A 15407-nucleotide genomic window follows, 5' to 3' on the forward strand; every position below is an offset into this window, starting at 1 on the left:
GCATTGATAGGCCAACAGTGATTGTGTCTTACCTATTCCTTTAAAGCTAATCCTACCTGCTTTATCATGTACCTAGACCAAACTAAATCCAAAGGGTTTTGTTCATGACAATCCAAGTGTTTGTAATTCCTAGGAACCTGGTACAAAATTTGGTATTAAATACCAAGGACTAAAGATTCATCCTTTTAAAAAGAAAAAACGAATCCTGACTTGTACTAGAGTCTGAGAACATATTTCTAAAAAATTACTTTTTTTTTTTTCCCTGGCATCTATGATTATTTTTTCCCAGCTAATGTGCCTTAAAGTGTGAGTTCAACATACTGTGCCTTTAACATACACAATATGCTGCAACCCTACTGGTTAGCTTCTTACATGTAACCTGCAGAATATTCAGAATATTTCCTCCCAATGATCAACTCTATGATGCTTTTTTTTTCTATTACTGGCAGGAAAAATGTATTCATTTCTTAAGGACCAACACTCTTCCACAGCACTGGGTGATGGGAAGGTGAGGGAAGCATTGCTTGGCAGGGTTGGCTGACAGCACTCAGCTAAGCCTGGAGCAGCTGTATAACTGGGAAGGTCTATAAAGCTTTCTATTGACTTTGAATCCCTTCTTCTATACAGATTAGTGAACACTATCATTGTACTTCTGAAATTACTTAGGATTGGGGTTGGTTTTGGGGTTGTTTTGGTTTTGAGGTTTTTTTGTGGGTTGGTTTGGTTTTTTTTTGGTCTGTGTGTTGTGCTATTTATCTTCTTGGGATGGGATGATTCTTCCTTCTACCTCCTACTTGGCTGGCATAGGGTGGGCTGAGTTCTGTGGGGTAGGATTGGTAGACAGCATCTGACTATGTAGTATGTATCTGGTTCTCTGATACCCTAAATCAGAAGAGGACATAGAGTGAAACACTCCTCTCAAGAAGCCACAGAACAGACCTGATCTGCTACTATTTATTCAGTGAGGGGACTGTTAAACTATTCCCTCCTCCTCCTAGCAGGGGAGCTGGGAGGTGTCTGATGGCAGTTCTCTTTCAGGTGGAGATAATCTAGGAGAGAATGAGGAGCTGCAGTGGGTGAGCAGTGCCCCTGGCTTCCTTCATGATTTAAATTATTTAACTCAGAGCCAAATGTAATGAGGCATTTCTTCTAGCATGCCCAGGACATGCTATGCTTATTCCTTTCAGAGCTTATCCTTTCAACAAATTTTGGCAATGGAAATTTTTAGCAGGTAAGTTCTTTCATTATATTCAAAGCTCAATTTACTCAAATAATCCATGTTCTCTCAGGTGCAGAGACCCTCCATATTCTTAAGTGGCAGTGGTGGGAAAAAATATAATGCTTAAGAAGGCTCTGGAGGGTGTCTCAAGGGAGGTGAAAAGTAGTAGTGGCACAATGCAACACTCATTCAGTGATTCTGTAATACCAAGGCATTCCATTTTTAAAGCGAAGCATAAATTCCTTAAATGATGGTGACTTGTGATTTCACCTAAATGGAGTGAAACTTGTGATTGTTCTTGTGGCATACCAAGCAAGTGAGGTGAATAGCTGCTTCCAAGTGTGAGCTGTGATATTGGTTACAGTCTCCTTGGAAGCTAGTCAGGAAAGTGGCCCTTTATTTTTATTTACTCCTGGCTCACCTTTCACATTTGCACATCTTGCAGTTATTGGTGCCCTGCATTGTATGGGTAAAAAACTGATCAAAAAATGGAAGGGTTGCTGAAGGACAGAATAAGAGGTTTAAAAATGTAAAATCTGAATTACTTGTAGTATTTTAAAAGACCCCTTAAAAAACATAATTTAAAACAATTCTACAAGTTAGCCTACTAAGAAGCAGCCTCTTCATTAGTAGCACCTGTTCTTAAACAAAAGTTGAGCAGTAGCAGCAAAACTATTCAAAATAGATAGTTATTCCATTCTAATGGAACGTCACCCACACGTTTTTTGTTGCAGTAGACATCTTAAAGAACTACACAAAACCTTTGCAATCTTTGAATGTGACAGATCCACTATAACAAAGCTGTAAATATTTCCTAAGCTAAATGAATGCAGCCAGCATCATCATAGTATTAGCAATATTACTTTTAAAGTAACTGCACATCAATGTCATGTGTTTGTAGAGTCTAATAAGTATGCAATTTTTCAAAACATGTAAAGTTATTATCAGCACCATCCTGTATTAAAGATTTGGTGCAAATTCTGCAAAGGTGAATATATACCACTGATACAGCCTTTGCTGTGAAAAAATCAGTTGATTTTGGACACAAATATAAATAAAATAAAAAGTTGGCACATTCAGGAAATACAGTCTCTGTGTTAAAGACCATTGTTTTGATTGACATCATCACCCTCAGATAAATGTTTTGAGTCTGAAGAAACAAGTTTCACATTAGTTAGGTTCTAGCATTGTGCTTTCCCCCCACCACATGCTTTCCACAGGCTCATGCACGTTGCACATCAGCAATGTTCAACAACAATTGGGCTGCTGGTCAATAATTTGGCACATGAAAGATAAATATCAGCTCAAAATGAAGAGAGCAGAACCTGTGTCAAGATGTGTTTACTTTGTGGTGGTGTGGACCAGCTGATATGTCTCCTCTCATTCTTTGTATGCTCGTGTGGGGGATGTGCCTTTATAGAAGATGTTTCTGGTGTTCTCTGGACTGCTCCCTCTCTCAGGGATTAAAATGATGTTACCTTTTCTTCGAAGTGTTGAGTCCCGGCTAGAAGAAATGGACAGAGTCTCTGAGCCAATCTCACTTCCTTCTACTGGTGTGACTCTTATTGTCGTGATTCCATGATGGTGATGCTCACTGTTATCTATGTTGCTTCTTTTCCTGTCACCTGACCCATAACTGTCTTTTAAGGAGTCACAGCTCTCAGAGTCTCTGTTAAGATCATTTAGCTCATATGTCTGACGAAGGGTGACTTTTTCAGGACCTTTCCATTTCCATGACCCACTTCCTTCACCTTCTGATGGCATCTGAATTACAGGTCTGTTATTTTCTGGGTGGGCCTCAACTCTTACAATGCTACTTGGCTCATGGTCTGTCAAGGTTTTATATCTGATGGCTCCTGTACAGGTGACTGTGCTTCCCTCTGAACTCTTTGGGCTGCCCTGAAGCACTCCTTGCTGCTTAGACATGGCTATTACTTGCATGATTCTTGGCTGGCTATTGCTTCTACATGCAACGCTCTTCTCAGCAGCTTTCAGCCATTTAGCTCTAGCTGAACTGCTTTTGGGCGATGTATTCACATTCTCCTGAGTCTCCTCAGGAATATGCACTAGCTGGGATGAGCCAGGACGTGACTGAATAGAGACCCTTGGCCCACCAGAAAGACCTGAGTTGTTGCAACCTGGTACGCTGCCAGGTTGAATTTTCAGGTATTGGCTAGTTGGGCCATGATGATCACCGTTTACACCCACTCTGGAAGGTTCTGAGCTTGACCTCATTTCGATAGCCCTTGGTGGTGACTGGCCAGATTCAGTCTCTATTACTTGCAGTGACAACTTTCGACTTTCGTTCTTGTTCTTCCACTGGGAAAGCAGTTGTTTGGAACGGGCAGAATCCATCGATGCATGTATTGTTGCATTTCGTCTTGCTGGATCTTCCAAGGATGGTGTGTTGACTCTTGGCAAAGTGTTGCTGAAAGTAACCATATTTTCCTTTCCCATTGGGCTTCGTGGTGTTATTATTTCTACATCAGCATTTGCTCTCTTGATGTTGGTCAGGGACCCTGAATCTCTGTGGTTTCTATTCAGGATACTTTCTGTACGGTGAGAGGCAATGCCATCACTGCTGCTACTATTTTTACCTGGCAGGATTCTGTTTGCATCTTGACTGAGGTCTGTCAAAGACCTTAGAGGTTCTCTCTGAAAATTTGGGTGAAAGACATTGTCGTCACTTGGTAAGAAGTTCCCCACAGCATATAGGCCCTGGTATTTGAACAGAAGCGTCAACAATCAGTTAGGGGAAAAAAAAGAGACATTTGAAGGTATTTTAATTATATTCTTATGACTTTAAACAAATATTGAGTGACAGAATTAGTCTAGCTTAACTGACAGGGTATGCTCACTTTCCTTTCCTCACCAGTATATCCTTATTCCAAATTCTGTCCTCAATCTGGTACATCTAGGTATGTATGAAGTAGCCTCAGTAGGGTAACTAGGGCACACAGTTCATGGCAATGAATAGTTGAGGAAAAGATTTAGCCTCTTTCAGTTTATTTTATAAAGCAACAGGTACAGCTGAAGAATGTTTTGTTACAAAAATAACAACATAAATGTTTGCAGTCTTCTGGGCAAAGCTATTTTACAGCTATGCTACTGTCTGCTCTGATTTACTGAATCTTGTTACAGCTTGAGTTCTTTGCTCTGTGATTCTGCCCTTTCTACTGCATAATAACCGTGTAATACAATATCTACATGATAGAACAATTTATCAACTTTAAATCAATTGGTTTCCAAGCTGTGCAGAACTGTAACAAGATTTAGTTTATTCAGTAGACTCACTGTAAAATGCTGTCTCTCTCTACTGAGAGAGAATATTCCATGAAAGGGTCAAATGCCTGACTGAATCACTTAGGTTACTTGTTCTTTACGCTCCTTTTGAGTTATTTGCATTTTCACATTATTTCCCTTCCCCTTCCTCTTATTGGTGTGTAGTTTTCAGGACAGATTTACTGACTATTGGGTACCCAGGACCATGTACCTTCTGATGTATGTTATCATGCAACGGTATACGGAGAAGACCTAATAAAGAGCATGGTTATTTGTGGATTTCAAACATGCGAACAACAGCTGCATTTATGAGAGTCTACAACAGCTTAATCATTTGAAATAATATTCTCAACAGAGTGCCTTTCTTCTCACAGTGCAATCACAGAAACTGGCTTTGGTAGCTTGTGGGGTTTCTATTATCTACCCTGGTTTCTGTTCCTTCTGCCACTGTGAAAGCCATTTTTCCCCCCGATCACCTTTGCAGACTATCTGCATGTACCTTAGATTAAATTATCACAGAAAAAAAGGAGATGGCATATGAACTTATTTTAGTATTATACTAAAATTCATCACTGACTTCTTGTGGGTCAAAACCATCCCACTGGCTGTTAAGACTCTTCTGTTCACCTGCCCATGCTGGGGCAAAAACGTTTTCAGTAGAAGGTCTTGATTGCTCACAGGCACCGGAGTTGACACTGTGCTGAACAGCTAGGGCAGCAGCAGTCATGTTGGAGACACACTGAGAGCAGCAACCAAAAGCAAACGCTGGATGAGCTTCCTACTGACAGATACAAACAGGCCTATTCTACATACTCCCTTACAGGACCCTCACAAGGTGCTCCATCTGTTTCAACCCAGTAGAGAGGAAAAGCTTAGGAATAACCTGTCTTGGGCATCCTATTTCCCCTGCGTAATTTCTCCAAGAGCTCCAAAGAATCACAAGAGTGTAACATTGCCTTTGATGTCTTGCAGGTTCGGCAATTTACTCAGCTAAGTTGCTGCATATTAACTCAACCATTTCTTTTTGAGATCATAAAGCTAATGTTGGCAATATAAACTCAGGCTGGCAAAAAATACCAATTAATCCAATATTTTTCTTGTGTTATGCTTCTAAGTGTGGAGTAGAAAAGATGAGTATCTTTAAGCATTTAATGAAGCACATAATGTTAGAGCTGTTTCTGTATCAAACACCAGATGATTATGTACCATTTTGTGAACTGTTATGGCACTTTAAATTGAAATACATATTTGCTTTTTCCTGTTTATTTTTAAAGTGATTACCCTTAACATCATCTTCAACATATTTTGACTGTTTTTCTAATTATGGCATGTGACCATGATGAAAAATTTTTGTAAAAAATACCAGTACTTTTGTTAGAGCCTTATCAGTTTTATTTGCTAAAACTTAACTACATGAATATTATATTTACCAAATAGAGAGCAATTCCTCCTCCTATGAGAAAGCCACAGTAAACATCAACTGGATGATTCTTATACTGGGTGATACGAGTCAGACCACATATAATTCCACAGATGATAAAAGCAAAGACCAAGAGTGGTTTCAGAAGTTTTGAGGAGTCTGTTAATGTAGAATTGAAGTACATCTTGAAAAAAGAAAGAAATGAAGAAGCAGTTGAAGAAACTTAAACTTACCTAAGAGGATATGAATTTCTCACATTCAATGTTTCTTTCACACGTAGTCACTATTACACAGTAATACTGCAAATAATCAGTTTAATTTTTTAACTTTACAGCTCTGTTAAAATTTGCTCACTTACTGTATCTGAAATCACACGGAATGGATTTCCAAAAAAACAGGTAGTGTTGCTTATTGACATCAATTAGGAGGATTTTTATGTCTAAATACTCTTCACAGTCAGAGCCTAAATGTTCTGTAAATGTGACCAACGAGTCACTGCTTCTGAAATACAGAAGCCAGATGTCATGCCAGATGAAAGCAATAACCTGTTCTAACAAAAGCTACCACCAGATGCTTTAGAGCCTTTCTCAACTGGGGGCCATGATGCCAGGGAGGTCACAAAAATGAAGTGGAGGTGGTTCATCAGTACTGTTCCAAATTTAGGCCTTTCCCTGGCCTGAATAAATACTGGCAAGCTCCCAGTTCATGCACAGTTCCATTATCTAATTTCATTAACTGGTTGTTATTGGTGTTTTTTTCCCTCTGATGTTTATAGCATGAGTGATGGATTTTTTCTTTTCTTTTTTTTTTTTTTTTTTTAAACTTCAAGTAAGTGGTCACTTATACAAACATTGTAGCCTATGCTGAAGAAATGTCATTGGTCAGATGTGGAAAATCAGCTGAGATCGCTGCAGCATGTCCTAAATTCCTTGCTAGTTACTGATAGTTTTAATTCACTTGCTTTGCAGTAGCACCTTGGGAGGCCTCTGGGAGTGACTGTGCCAGTTCATCCATGCTGCAATTCTATGGAGGTCAAATGAAACTACATATACATAAATGTTTGTTCCTTAATGCCTCAAGTTTAAAAGCAGCGAGTCAAGTGAAGACAGCAATAGAGAAAAGGCAGAACACATAAAGGTTAATTTGAATGGTAAGTTAAAATATCACCCTGTAAGACAGATAAGCACTGCACTTTATATGGGAATAATATGAGGCACCACATATACTTTAACATTGCAGTTTTTGTTCCTTCTTAACAAAGAATATGAAGCAGTTGAAACTTTTCTGTATTCTTAATAGAGCTGGTTTTATTTTAACTGTTAGTTTTATTTTGCTTTCAAACTGGCAGAATAAAAACTTACATCCATCCAGGATATCCAGGCAACACATCACTTTACAATATACAGCAAATGACTTTCTGACTTTTGTCTTGTACAAATGAAAATGAACAGAGTTGGTTACTCACCGAAATGTACACTGCTGCAAAGGCTGCCAGGGTGGCATGTTGAGAAGGGAATGACTTTCTGCCAAGGAAGGACACTCAAATTATGCTTCTCAGTTCAAATACACTGTGCTAGTGTTCACTTGAAAAAAACACTGGGTGGTACAGTCATTTTCAATCATATATTGCTTAGGAAGTGTAAGCTGATCAGTAATGTTTAATTTCTAAATTTCTTTTCTATAATCTGGAGAAAGGACCAATGTTAATGAAATTACTTTGTTTTGAAGTAAATATTCAGCATCAAATTATTTTTGTGTACTAAGAGAACAGTGGGAATGAGCTAAAGACTGAATGCTTGATTGAGAGAAATATATATACATTTATTTATATAAATAAATTTCCATATTAAATTTTCAGTAAGTACCTAATTATACAACTTATTTAATGCATGAACCTTGATTTTATGATTATTCCCACTGAATTCACTTGGACTCTTTTCAAAGTAAGGACTCATATGCTTTGACAATCAGCCCCTGTCTTCAGCAACTGAATTCATCATCTTCGTGCCCCTGCTTGGTTGCTCTTATAATGGGGGGCATGACAGGGTGACATTCTCAAAGAGAGGCAAACTGCATCTTTATTTGCTATGTCTTCAGGTTCGTTTTTTAAATTTCAGCACTTCATAACATGATATGAGCGAATGGATAAAAGAACGTGGAGAGGGTATTTTAAGTTACCAAGCCCCTTCCTGACACCCAGAACAAGAGGGTAAATGAAAATATGTCAAAACTGTGTGAGACAGTAGGCGAAATCAGTTCCATTCTTGAAATTGCTGATGGTGTTCTGCTCCCATTGAAAATCTGGGGACTTGAACGATGTGGACTGGGTCTTGAGACAGAAATTACAGATACAAAAATAAAAAGTGACAGCTTAGCTTCTACTTCCCTGACCAAGAAAAGGAGGTTTTGTAAGTGGCAGCTCACAGAACCATCATGAGGCCCTCTTTTAACATTATTCTTCTTATAGACCCATTTCAATCCTCTAAAAACAACAAAGGAAAAGTGATGGGAACATAAAGGAGAGATTTTTACACAGTGGAGGGAAAAATTTAGCTGGGAGTGGATTCACTAACACCTGTTCTATGGCAGACATCTATTTCCTAGCTTGTAGAAGCCCTGAAAAACTTTTATGACCTCTGAGCTCTAGAAGTGAGTAAGATGCAGTGAACATGTATAGCAGTTTATATCTGTACATGTATCTCCTTAAAACGGCATGGACATGTAATGTAATGTGCTGGCTGTCTTGGTGAAGAAGGGTATGCCTATCTTGCAGCCCCCTTCGCCCGAGAAAGCTCAGCTTGCGATAAATACTCAACAATCATTCAGCTTCGCAGATGAGTCTTGTCACCCTAACTGGGCTCCACGCACAGCATTTTCCTAGCAGCGCCGGAGTTAGCTAGTTTAAAATAGCAAACGCTGAAACAGTCCTTTGCGTTTAGACAAAGACATTTTTATGCAAAGCAGCAGAGTCCACTTTCTAAATTTCTCTCCTATGCTTTTTGCCTTGTCTGTTGTAAATAATTCATTGGCAATTAAATGTGTGCATGTAGTTCAGTGTGAATGCCACACCGCTGACCTAAATTTGAGCTCATGGCTCTAGCAGGTTCATGACTGGCCAAGATGAAATCAGCATGATTCCTTTTTAGTTTCTAAAGACAGATCTAAATTCTTCTTCTTCTTTCTTTTTTTCTTTTTTTTTTCCCCTCTTCCTGCGCCCCCCACCCCCAACAAATCTTTCACAAATAGTATCTCTGGGGAACAAGTTCAGGGTTGAGGACAGGATGATAAAGACATGAAAAATGTAAATGTTTACGATGGCTAATCAACTCCTCTATCCTGTGCTGGTTTTTAGTGAAAACATAAATCTACTTACGGTCTCTGCAGAGCTAATGTGTAGATTTGATTCTATGAACTTTAGTACCACTCAGAACTTAACCTTAATTTGATGGCATTTTTACACTATATAAGGTGAGTCATTATGCTACAGTCAATTTTCTCTTTGTTCTATTTCCTATTCATATGCTTTCAGTGCAAGCACAGCATGTTACAGACTAAACGCACTCTGTATACTCTCTAATGGCGACACTGCTTTTGTTCTTCCATTCATAGTCTTTTAATCTAAAATGAAAATAATTCAAGCTAAAAATATGTAGCCTTTCTGTATGGCTCTGTATTGAAAAGGTGAACAAAGGTCTCAAAGAAAACATGTCCAGAACTCAGATGACAGTATATCACTCTAAATGCTCATGCACAAGGATGTGTAGAGGGGGAACAATGATAAGAAAGAGTCATACCGAGAAAGAGAGTCATACTGAGTTAGAACATCAGAAGATAGAGGATAGAGAACTCACTGGAGATCAGAACAGAAATGACTGAAAGGCTCTTTGACGGTAAATAGAGGAAAAGATGGACAAAGGAAACCACTGGATATTTGGGGATGTTGCAGAAAATTATTTCATATAATCAGCTGGATAATTCTGTATTCTTCTCTATGCTTTTCAAAGGGGAGGCTAGAGGAAAATTTCTGGAGCCAAAGTTTCTGGGAAGTACATATGAAAAATGAAGGCCATTAGCAATCACATATGAACAAGTCCCTTACAAACGGAAATTACTAAAGTCAAATTAACCTCCTGGGCTGAAAAAGTTACACCATAACTCCTATAGTAGATGAATGAAGGAAGTATTGAACCAGTAGCAAGTGCTGATCACTTTAGTAAAGTTGAGACTGGCATAAGAAAGCAACAATAAAGGAAGAATGCAATAAAATTGAATTAAGGAGAAACTGAAGGTGGTGCCAGAATCAGATCACCAAATGCATCCTCTATGATGGGAATAAATTTGAGATATCAATATACGGTCAACTTCCTAAAGAAACAGAAACACTTTAAATTCCAAGTATTTAGTCTTAGTATGTTACAACTAATTTAACTGTTTTTTGGAAGTGATGATATTTAAACTTAGGAGCGATCAGTGTTTTTCAAATGGCTCCAGGCAGTCAATTCAGAGCAGTAGGCATCACATTCGAGATGATAATGAAATGAATGAGATGTAATCATGAAAATTTTTCTGCCTGCACACATGTAAAGCTACACCGATTTCCCTGAACACCATGTAGGTGCAAGACACTGCTTGCAAGCATCAGGCTTCAATGGCAGTATCCCAGTAACAGCAAATGGTTATAGGAAAAAAGACAGTGAAGTGAAGGCTGATATGGTAATTGAGGATCTTTAAACATCAGCAAAATTGGTTTGTTCCAGTGAAAGGAGACAGGTGATGAGATTTGCTGGAAGATACTTACAAAGTCAATGATTTCATGATTCCCAAGTGTGGTGACCATTGAAATAAATGGAAAAGCAAGCAAACTGAGGGAGAGGTGCCTTAATATTAGACAGAACATTTTAATAATATCCATGTGACAAAGATGTAATACCATGAGACATAAAGTTAAAACAGAAGTTAGCATCTGGGGCTGGATACAGAACAAGAAAGAGTGCAAAGCTTTAGTGAAGCAGATGTGACAGAAGTAACACAGCTTCATGTCTGCTGATGAGGTACACAGACAAATTTTGCAGCTCAGTCAGAGATAGAAATTGTAGTCATTTCAAGCATTCTATAATTTTGCTGTAATGTTTTTCGAGAGCAGGAGATTTAAAGAAGCACCAAAATTCTGAAGGACTGCAAAACATTCAATGACTAATAGGCCAGAAAGGTTAACCTGGTGTGGAAACAATCTAGAAGACTGGTATTGTATTCAGTGAAGAGCTTCATGACTTCTCACTACTGTGGTGCATATATTTAGGACGCTTCATGCTAATGAAGTCCCTGAACTAACAAGTAGCAGATGTACTGGAACAGTACAACCTATTGACTGACACCTTCAGATTCCTTGTTTAAATCTATGACCAGTCATCAGTAATTGAATTATCACTATTTTATCACATCGAGCTTGTTTAAAATAAGATATATAGGCTGAGTTATATCTAGACTTGAATGATATGCATGTCCAAAACTACCTATTGTAAACAATATTAATTCCTCTCCTGGCTATGTAAGTAGGGAGGCTAAAGAATAAATTATCAAGGAGGATAAACCACCAGTTAGAAATACCATGAAAGAAAAGGCATGTATTTGGGAACACAGATTTGCACTTGTTGTGGTCTTTCCTCTAACAAAGGGATTTTTTTAATGCTGTCAATATAAAAAACTTAATCAACTAGAGAAACAGAAAACAAATAAACTCCTCCAACGAAACCAAAACCAATCTTCACAAACTAAGACAAAATTGCCAGGACAGTAATGTATGATATACAGAAGTCTCAGATAAAGTACTTAGGTGACTTTTTCCCCTGCATCTTATGGGGAACTTATCCAGATCACACTGGGAAAAGCAGCAGAAGCGATACTTCTTAAAAACTGTACAGGACCTTGTCTCCTTTGAAGGAGGGAAAATAACTAGCTAGTAATGGCTGGGCTTCTGAATCTGACAGAGTCATCCAGAGCCCACTGTTGGCCTTGTATCTTTATACGGAAAATTCAGCATCACTAAGACACTTACGCTCTCACCCTTGTTATAAAAAACTGACATAACTCATTCGGACTTCAACTAGAAAAAAAATCTTGAAACTGGGACATAAAAAAAAAATAAAATGAATAATTAAAAACGTACACAACAAAGGACAGAACCAACCTTCCAGCATTGATAATACTGAGATCAGCTCCTGAGCAAATATCTTCCACGACATACGAATTCTCTGAGCAGGATACGTTTAAGGACGTATAGTTAGGCTTGCAAACAGTCAGGAAATATGGTGCCTGATATCCTGTTGATAGCTGTATGATATCAGTAACAAGAGCAGTGGAACAAAGACCAAACACATGAACACCTGGAAAGAAATAATAGAGCTTGTTAACTTTACTATATGCATAAATTAGATTAATTCATTGTGACAAAATACATTCAACAGAATTCTGGTGGCTCGTGCCATTGAACTTGAGAGAATTTAACTAAAGAATAATATTTTTTTTTAATGAAAGTTTATTGCAAAGTTGAATTCTTTAATGTAAAAAAGTAAGATTATTTATGCTTGTTTTCTTCCTGTTGATACTTAACATTTAATTTTGATAGCTTGATGTCAGTTTTCTGAACTGACTAAAAGACAGCCATCTATTTGAGGAGAGCGTATGTGCTCGTCCATTCCTGGGGCTTGCCCCCACTGGGATACAGGGTTTTAATAACATGGACAGTTGCCCATTAGATGACTGCTCTGAGGACTTGTTCTCTTTTTACCACCAGGGACTCATCAGCTGCCAATAGCTTTCGCTACCTTCACACCTCTGTATTTCTTGAGTACCAAGTCCTTGCCACAAGTCCAAATATTTAAGTCCTGTGGGTAATTGATCAATGCTTCTGTCTGATAAGAATGCCAAATTCACAAGGCAGTTGAAGTAAATGGAATTGTTTTATTGAGCATTTTCAACTGCTTTTCCTCTAAAGATTTCTACAATTCCCTACTTGTATTTATATAAATAAATTTATTTTTAATCTTAAAATTGAAAGAATGCTAAAGCTATTAAAATATGGAAGAAACCTCAATTCAGAGTATGAATCAAGAATGAAATTCATACATCTATGAGCTTGTCTTTTTTGATGAGGGAATGGAATGCCATACAGGAGGAAAAGTGGAGAGCGTAGGCTATCTTTACAGTCCTCCTTGCTGATGTGGTGACCTGCCGTCCCCTCTGCTTCTTTCTCACTGCTGCTCTTCAGAGGATGCTTTACTGGTCATAGACTGCATAACCTCTCCTGTCATTACCTCCTTGCTTGCCAGACTACAGAAACTTAGTGTATAATCCTCCTACCAAGTTTTCAGTCTACTGTCCTGCAAGTTGGCCTTGCCTAGGCTGCCCTCTCTAATGAAAGCTTTTTGGAAAACAGAAAACCTTTCCTTTAGCCACTCATTGGTAGAGGAAATTAACTGTAAGAAGGGGAACAAAGTCCAGTTGTCTTTTCAAGTTCATTATTCATAAATGACAAATAACCAAAGTAAAATAAAACAATTCAATATGTTCTTCTATCATTAGGTTGCCAGATTCTAGCCCTTTTTCAAGAGGTGGATAAACACATCCCAGAAAAAGAATGTCAAATCTACTGGCAGTTTCTGACAAGTTTTTACTGTCATGCTGAACACTGTGTCAGGTGGTTTGAATCCTTATGATGCACTGAAACCATTAAAAGGAAGCCAGCTCAAGGTGGGCAGAGAAGGAAACATAAATTATTCCTTTAGAAACACTGACAATAGTATAGGAGAGGAAAAGGAAAACAGAGAGTGTAGATGCTGCATTACTGATTACGGGGCTGCTCTGTCACTCCATTTGACAGTTTCTTCTCGCGTTTTCTGGCAGAAAAAGACCTATGCCAGTGACAACCCTGCACTATTCTGAAAGGATGTTTCAGAGAAGGAAACCTGCATAGTGAAAACCGAATGTATATGGAAAGCTCTTCTTTGTGACTAACGTTTGAAACCCACCAACAAATCTGACAGCTCTTCTAAGAAAAGAATTGAAGTTGCATCCTCCTGCATTAATATTGGCCTCCGTTCCAATCCCATTTCTTCTTTTGGACAGGCAACAGTAGAGGATTCCTTCTCCTATCATTATCTGCAATGACAAAGGAGTCATTAAATTAAATGTAGCGGTTACTCAGAAGACACTGATGGAATTTAAATTGCTGAAATATAGCTATACCACAACCAACGTCATCCACTGACATGTACTTGCCTTTAAAAGATTTGCATCAATATGTAACATTCAGTAATGCAACATAGCCTGAGTAAAGGCAGGCAAGAAGGTGACACTGAAATTAAATGTAAGTGGCATATAGTATACAGCGCTCAGTGGAATCAAGGCCTTGATCCACAGCTTTAATTTGATGCTTCTACAATAAAAAATTAACCATTAGAAAATCTTACCGCTAAAATAATCCAGAGCCACTGCAATATCTTAGTGCTCCTGAGGTGGTTTTATCGCTCAGTCTTGGCCTCAAGCTTAGCAATCCCTAGCAGCTTCTAATTACGTGGCATCCTGCTCTTCTGTATTTGTTTAATTTAGCTTGGGTTTTAACCAGATCCACAGCAGCCGAAAAAGTTCTGTCCTTATGGCCCCTCCGAACACACCAAGAAAAACAGATCATGACTGAAGCTCTATACAAGAGTTCAGAATAGAAATACAGAGAAGATTATAAATGAAAAATGGTGTGGCTGCAAAATCCAGATCCATTTATATATTTGCAGATTCAGGTTTGATTGTTTTCCCTGTTAAATAGTGCAACAGCTTTGAAAACTGTACAGGGCTTGTACAGAGTTCAGAATAAGGGCTGGGCTGAAATTAATGAGGCAGTTCTCACCACTGAGAGGAGATTCACCTTGTCTATCCGCAGATGCACTGAAACCTAATACATGTAATGCACAAAGCTTACAATGCAATGAGATGCTAAAGCATCTGAATTATGCTGAATCTGCTGTAATTACCAGCGAAGTTTGTGCATGCTAAGACCCCTCACCCTAGGAGAAGGGAGATACAATAGACAAACTTAGTCTAAAACTTTATTTTAGCTAAAGGTTTAGTAAGTTGGTTTCCTTTCTTTGCCAGAAAAATTGAAGTAGTGAAGGTTGTCTCATTACATGGAAAAGTCAATGGTATGGGTTATTTAAGGAACTTTAATTAGATGAGAACTATGGTCGTTATTATCTGTCTCCATATGATCAATATACAGCTGAAACTTCCCAGAGAAATCAGTAGTATTTCAAACTTAAAAACCAGAGAAACTCTAATAGCTTTTAGCCAAACTCTAAGGAATGTCCAGCACAGAGAAAAACACCAGAGAGACAGATTAGCTTGTGTGATTGAGGAGAAAATTAGGGAACAGCAAGACCTATGTCAAGGAAAATTCAGAGGCTGGTATTTCCAAGGAAACAAACTCCCACAGTA

The 15407-nt window shown here is 38.3% G+C and overlaps 1 protein-coding gene across 2 annotated transcripts in view; it reads right to left on the bottom strand.

Moving 5' to 3' along the window:
• Positions 1–2599: 2599 nt before the first annotated feature.
• Positions 2600–15407, bottom strand: part of PLPPR4 (phospholipid phosphatase related 4) — a 30342-nt gene continuing 17534 nt past the window's right edge. Inside the window, exons 3-7 of one of the 2 annotated variants that reach the window (XM_086617520.1) lie at positions 13949–14078; positions 12109–12304; positions 7387–7444; positions 5932–6105; positions 2600–3937 (exon numbers count right to left, since the gene is read on the bottom strand). In XM_086617520.1, the coding sequence (XP_086473646.1) occupies positions 2600–3937; positions 5932–6105; positions 7387–7444; positions 12109–12304; positions 13949–14078 (1896 nt within the window). The remainder of the gene's footprint in view (positions 3938–5931; positions 6106–7386; positions 7445–12108; positions 12305–13948; positions 14079–15407) is intronic. The other variant, XM_086617521.1, reaches the window with a different exon arrangement.

Source organism: Tauraco erythrolophus, chromosome 10 (genome assembly GCF_009769465.1).
Source record: "Tauraco erythrolophus isolate bTauEry1 chromosome 10, bTauEry1.pri, whole genome shotgun sequence".
Classification (NCBI taxonomy): domain Eukaryota; kingdom Metazoa; phylum Chordata; class Aves; order Musophagiformes; family Musophagidae; genus Tauraco; species Tauraco erythrolophus.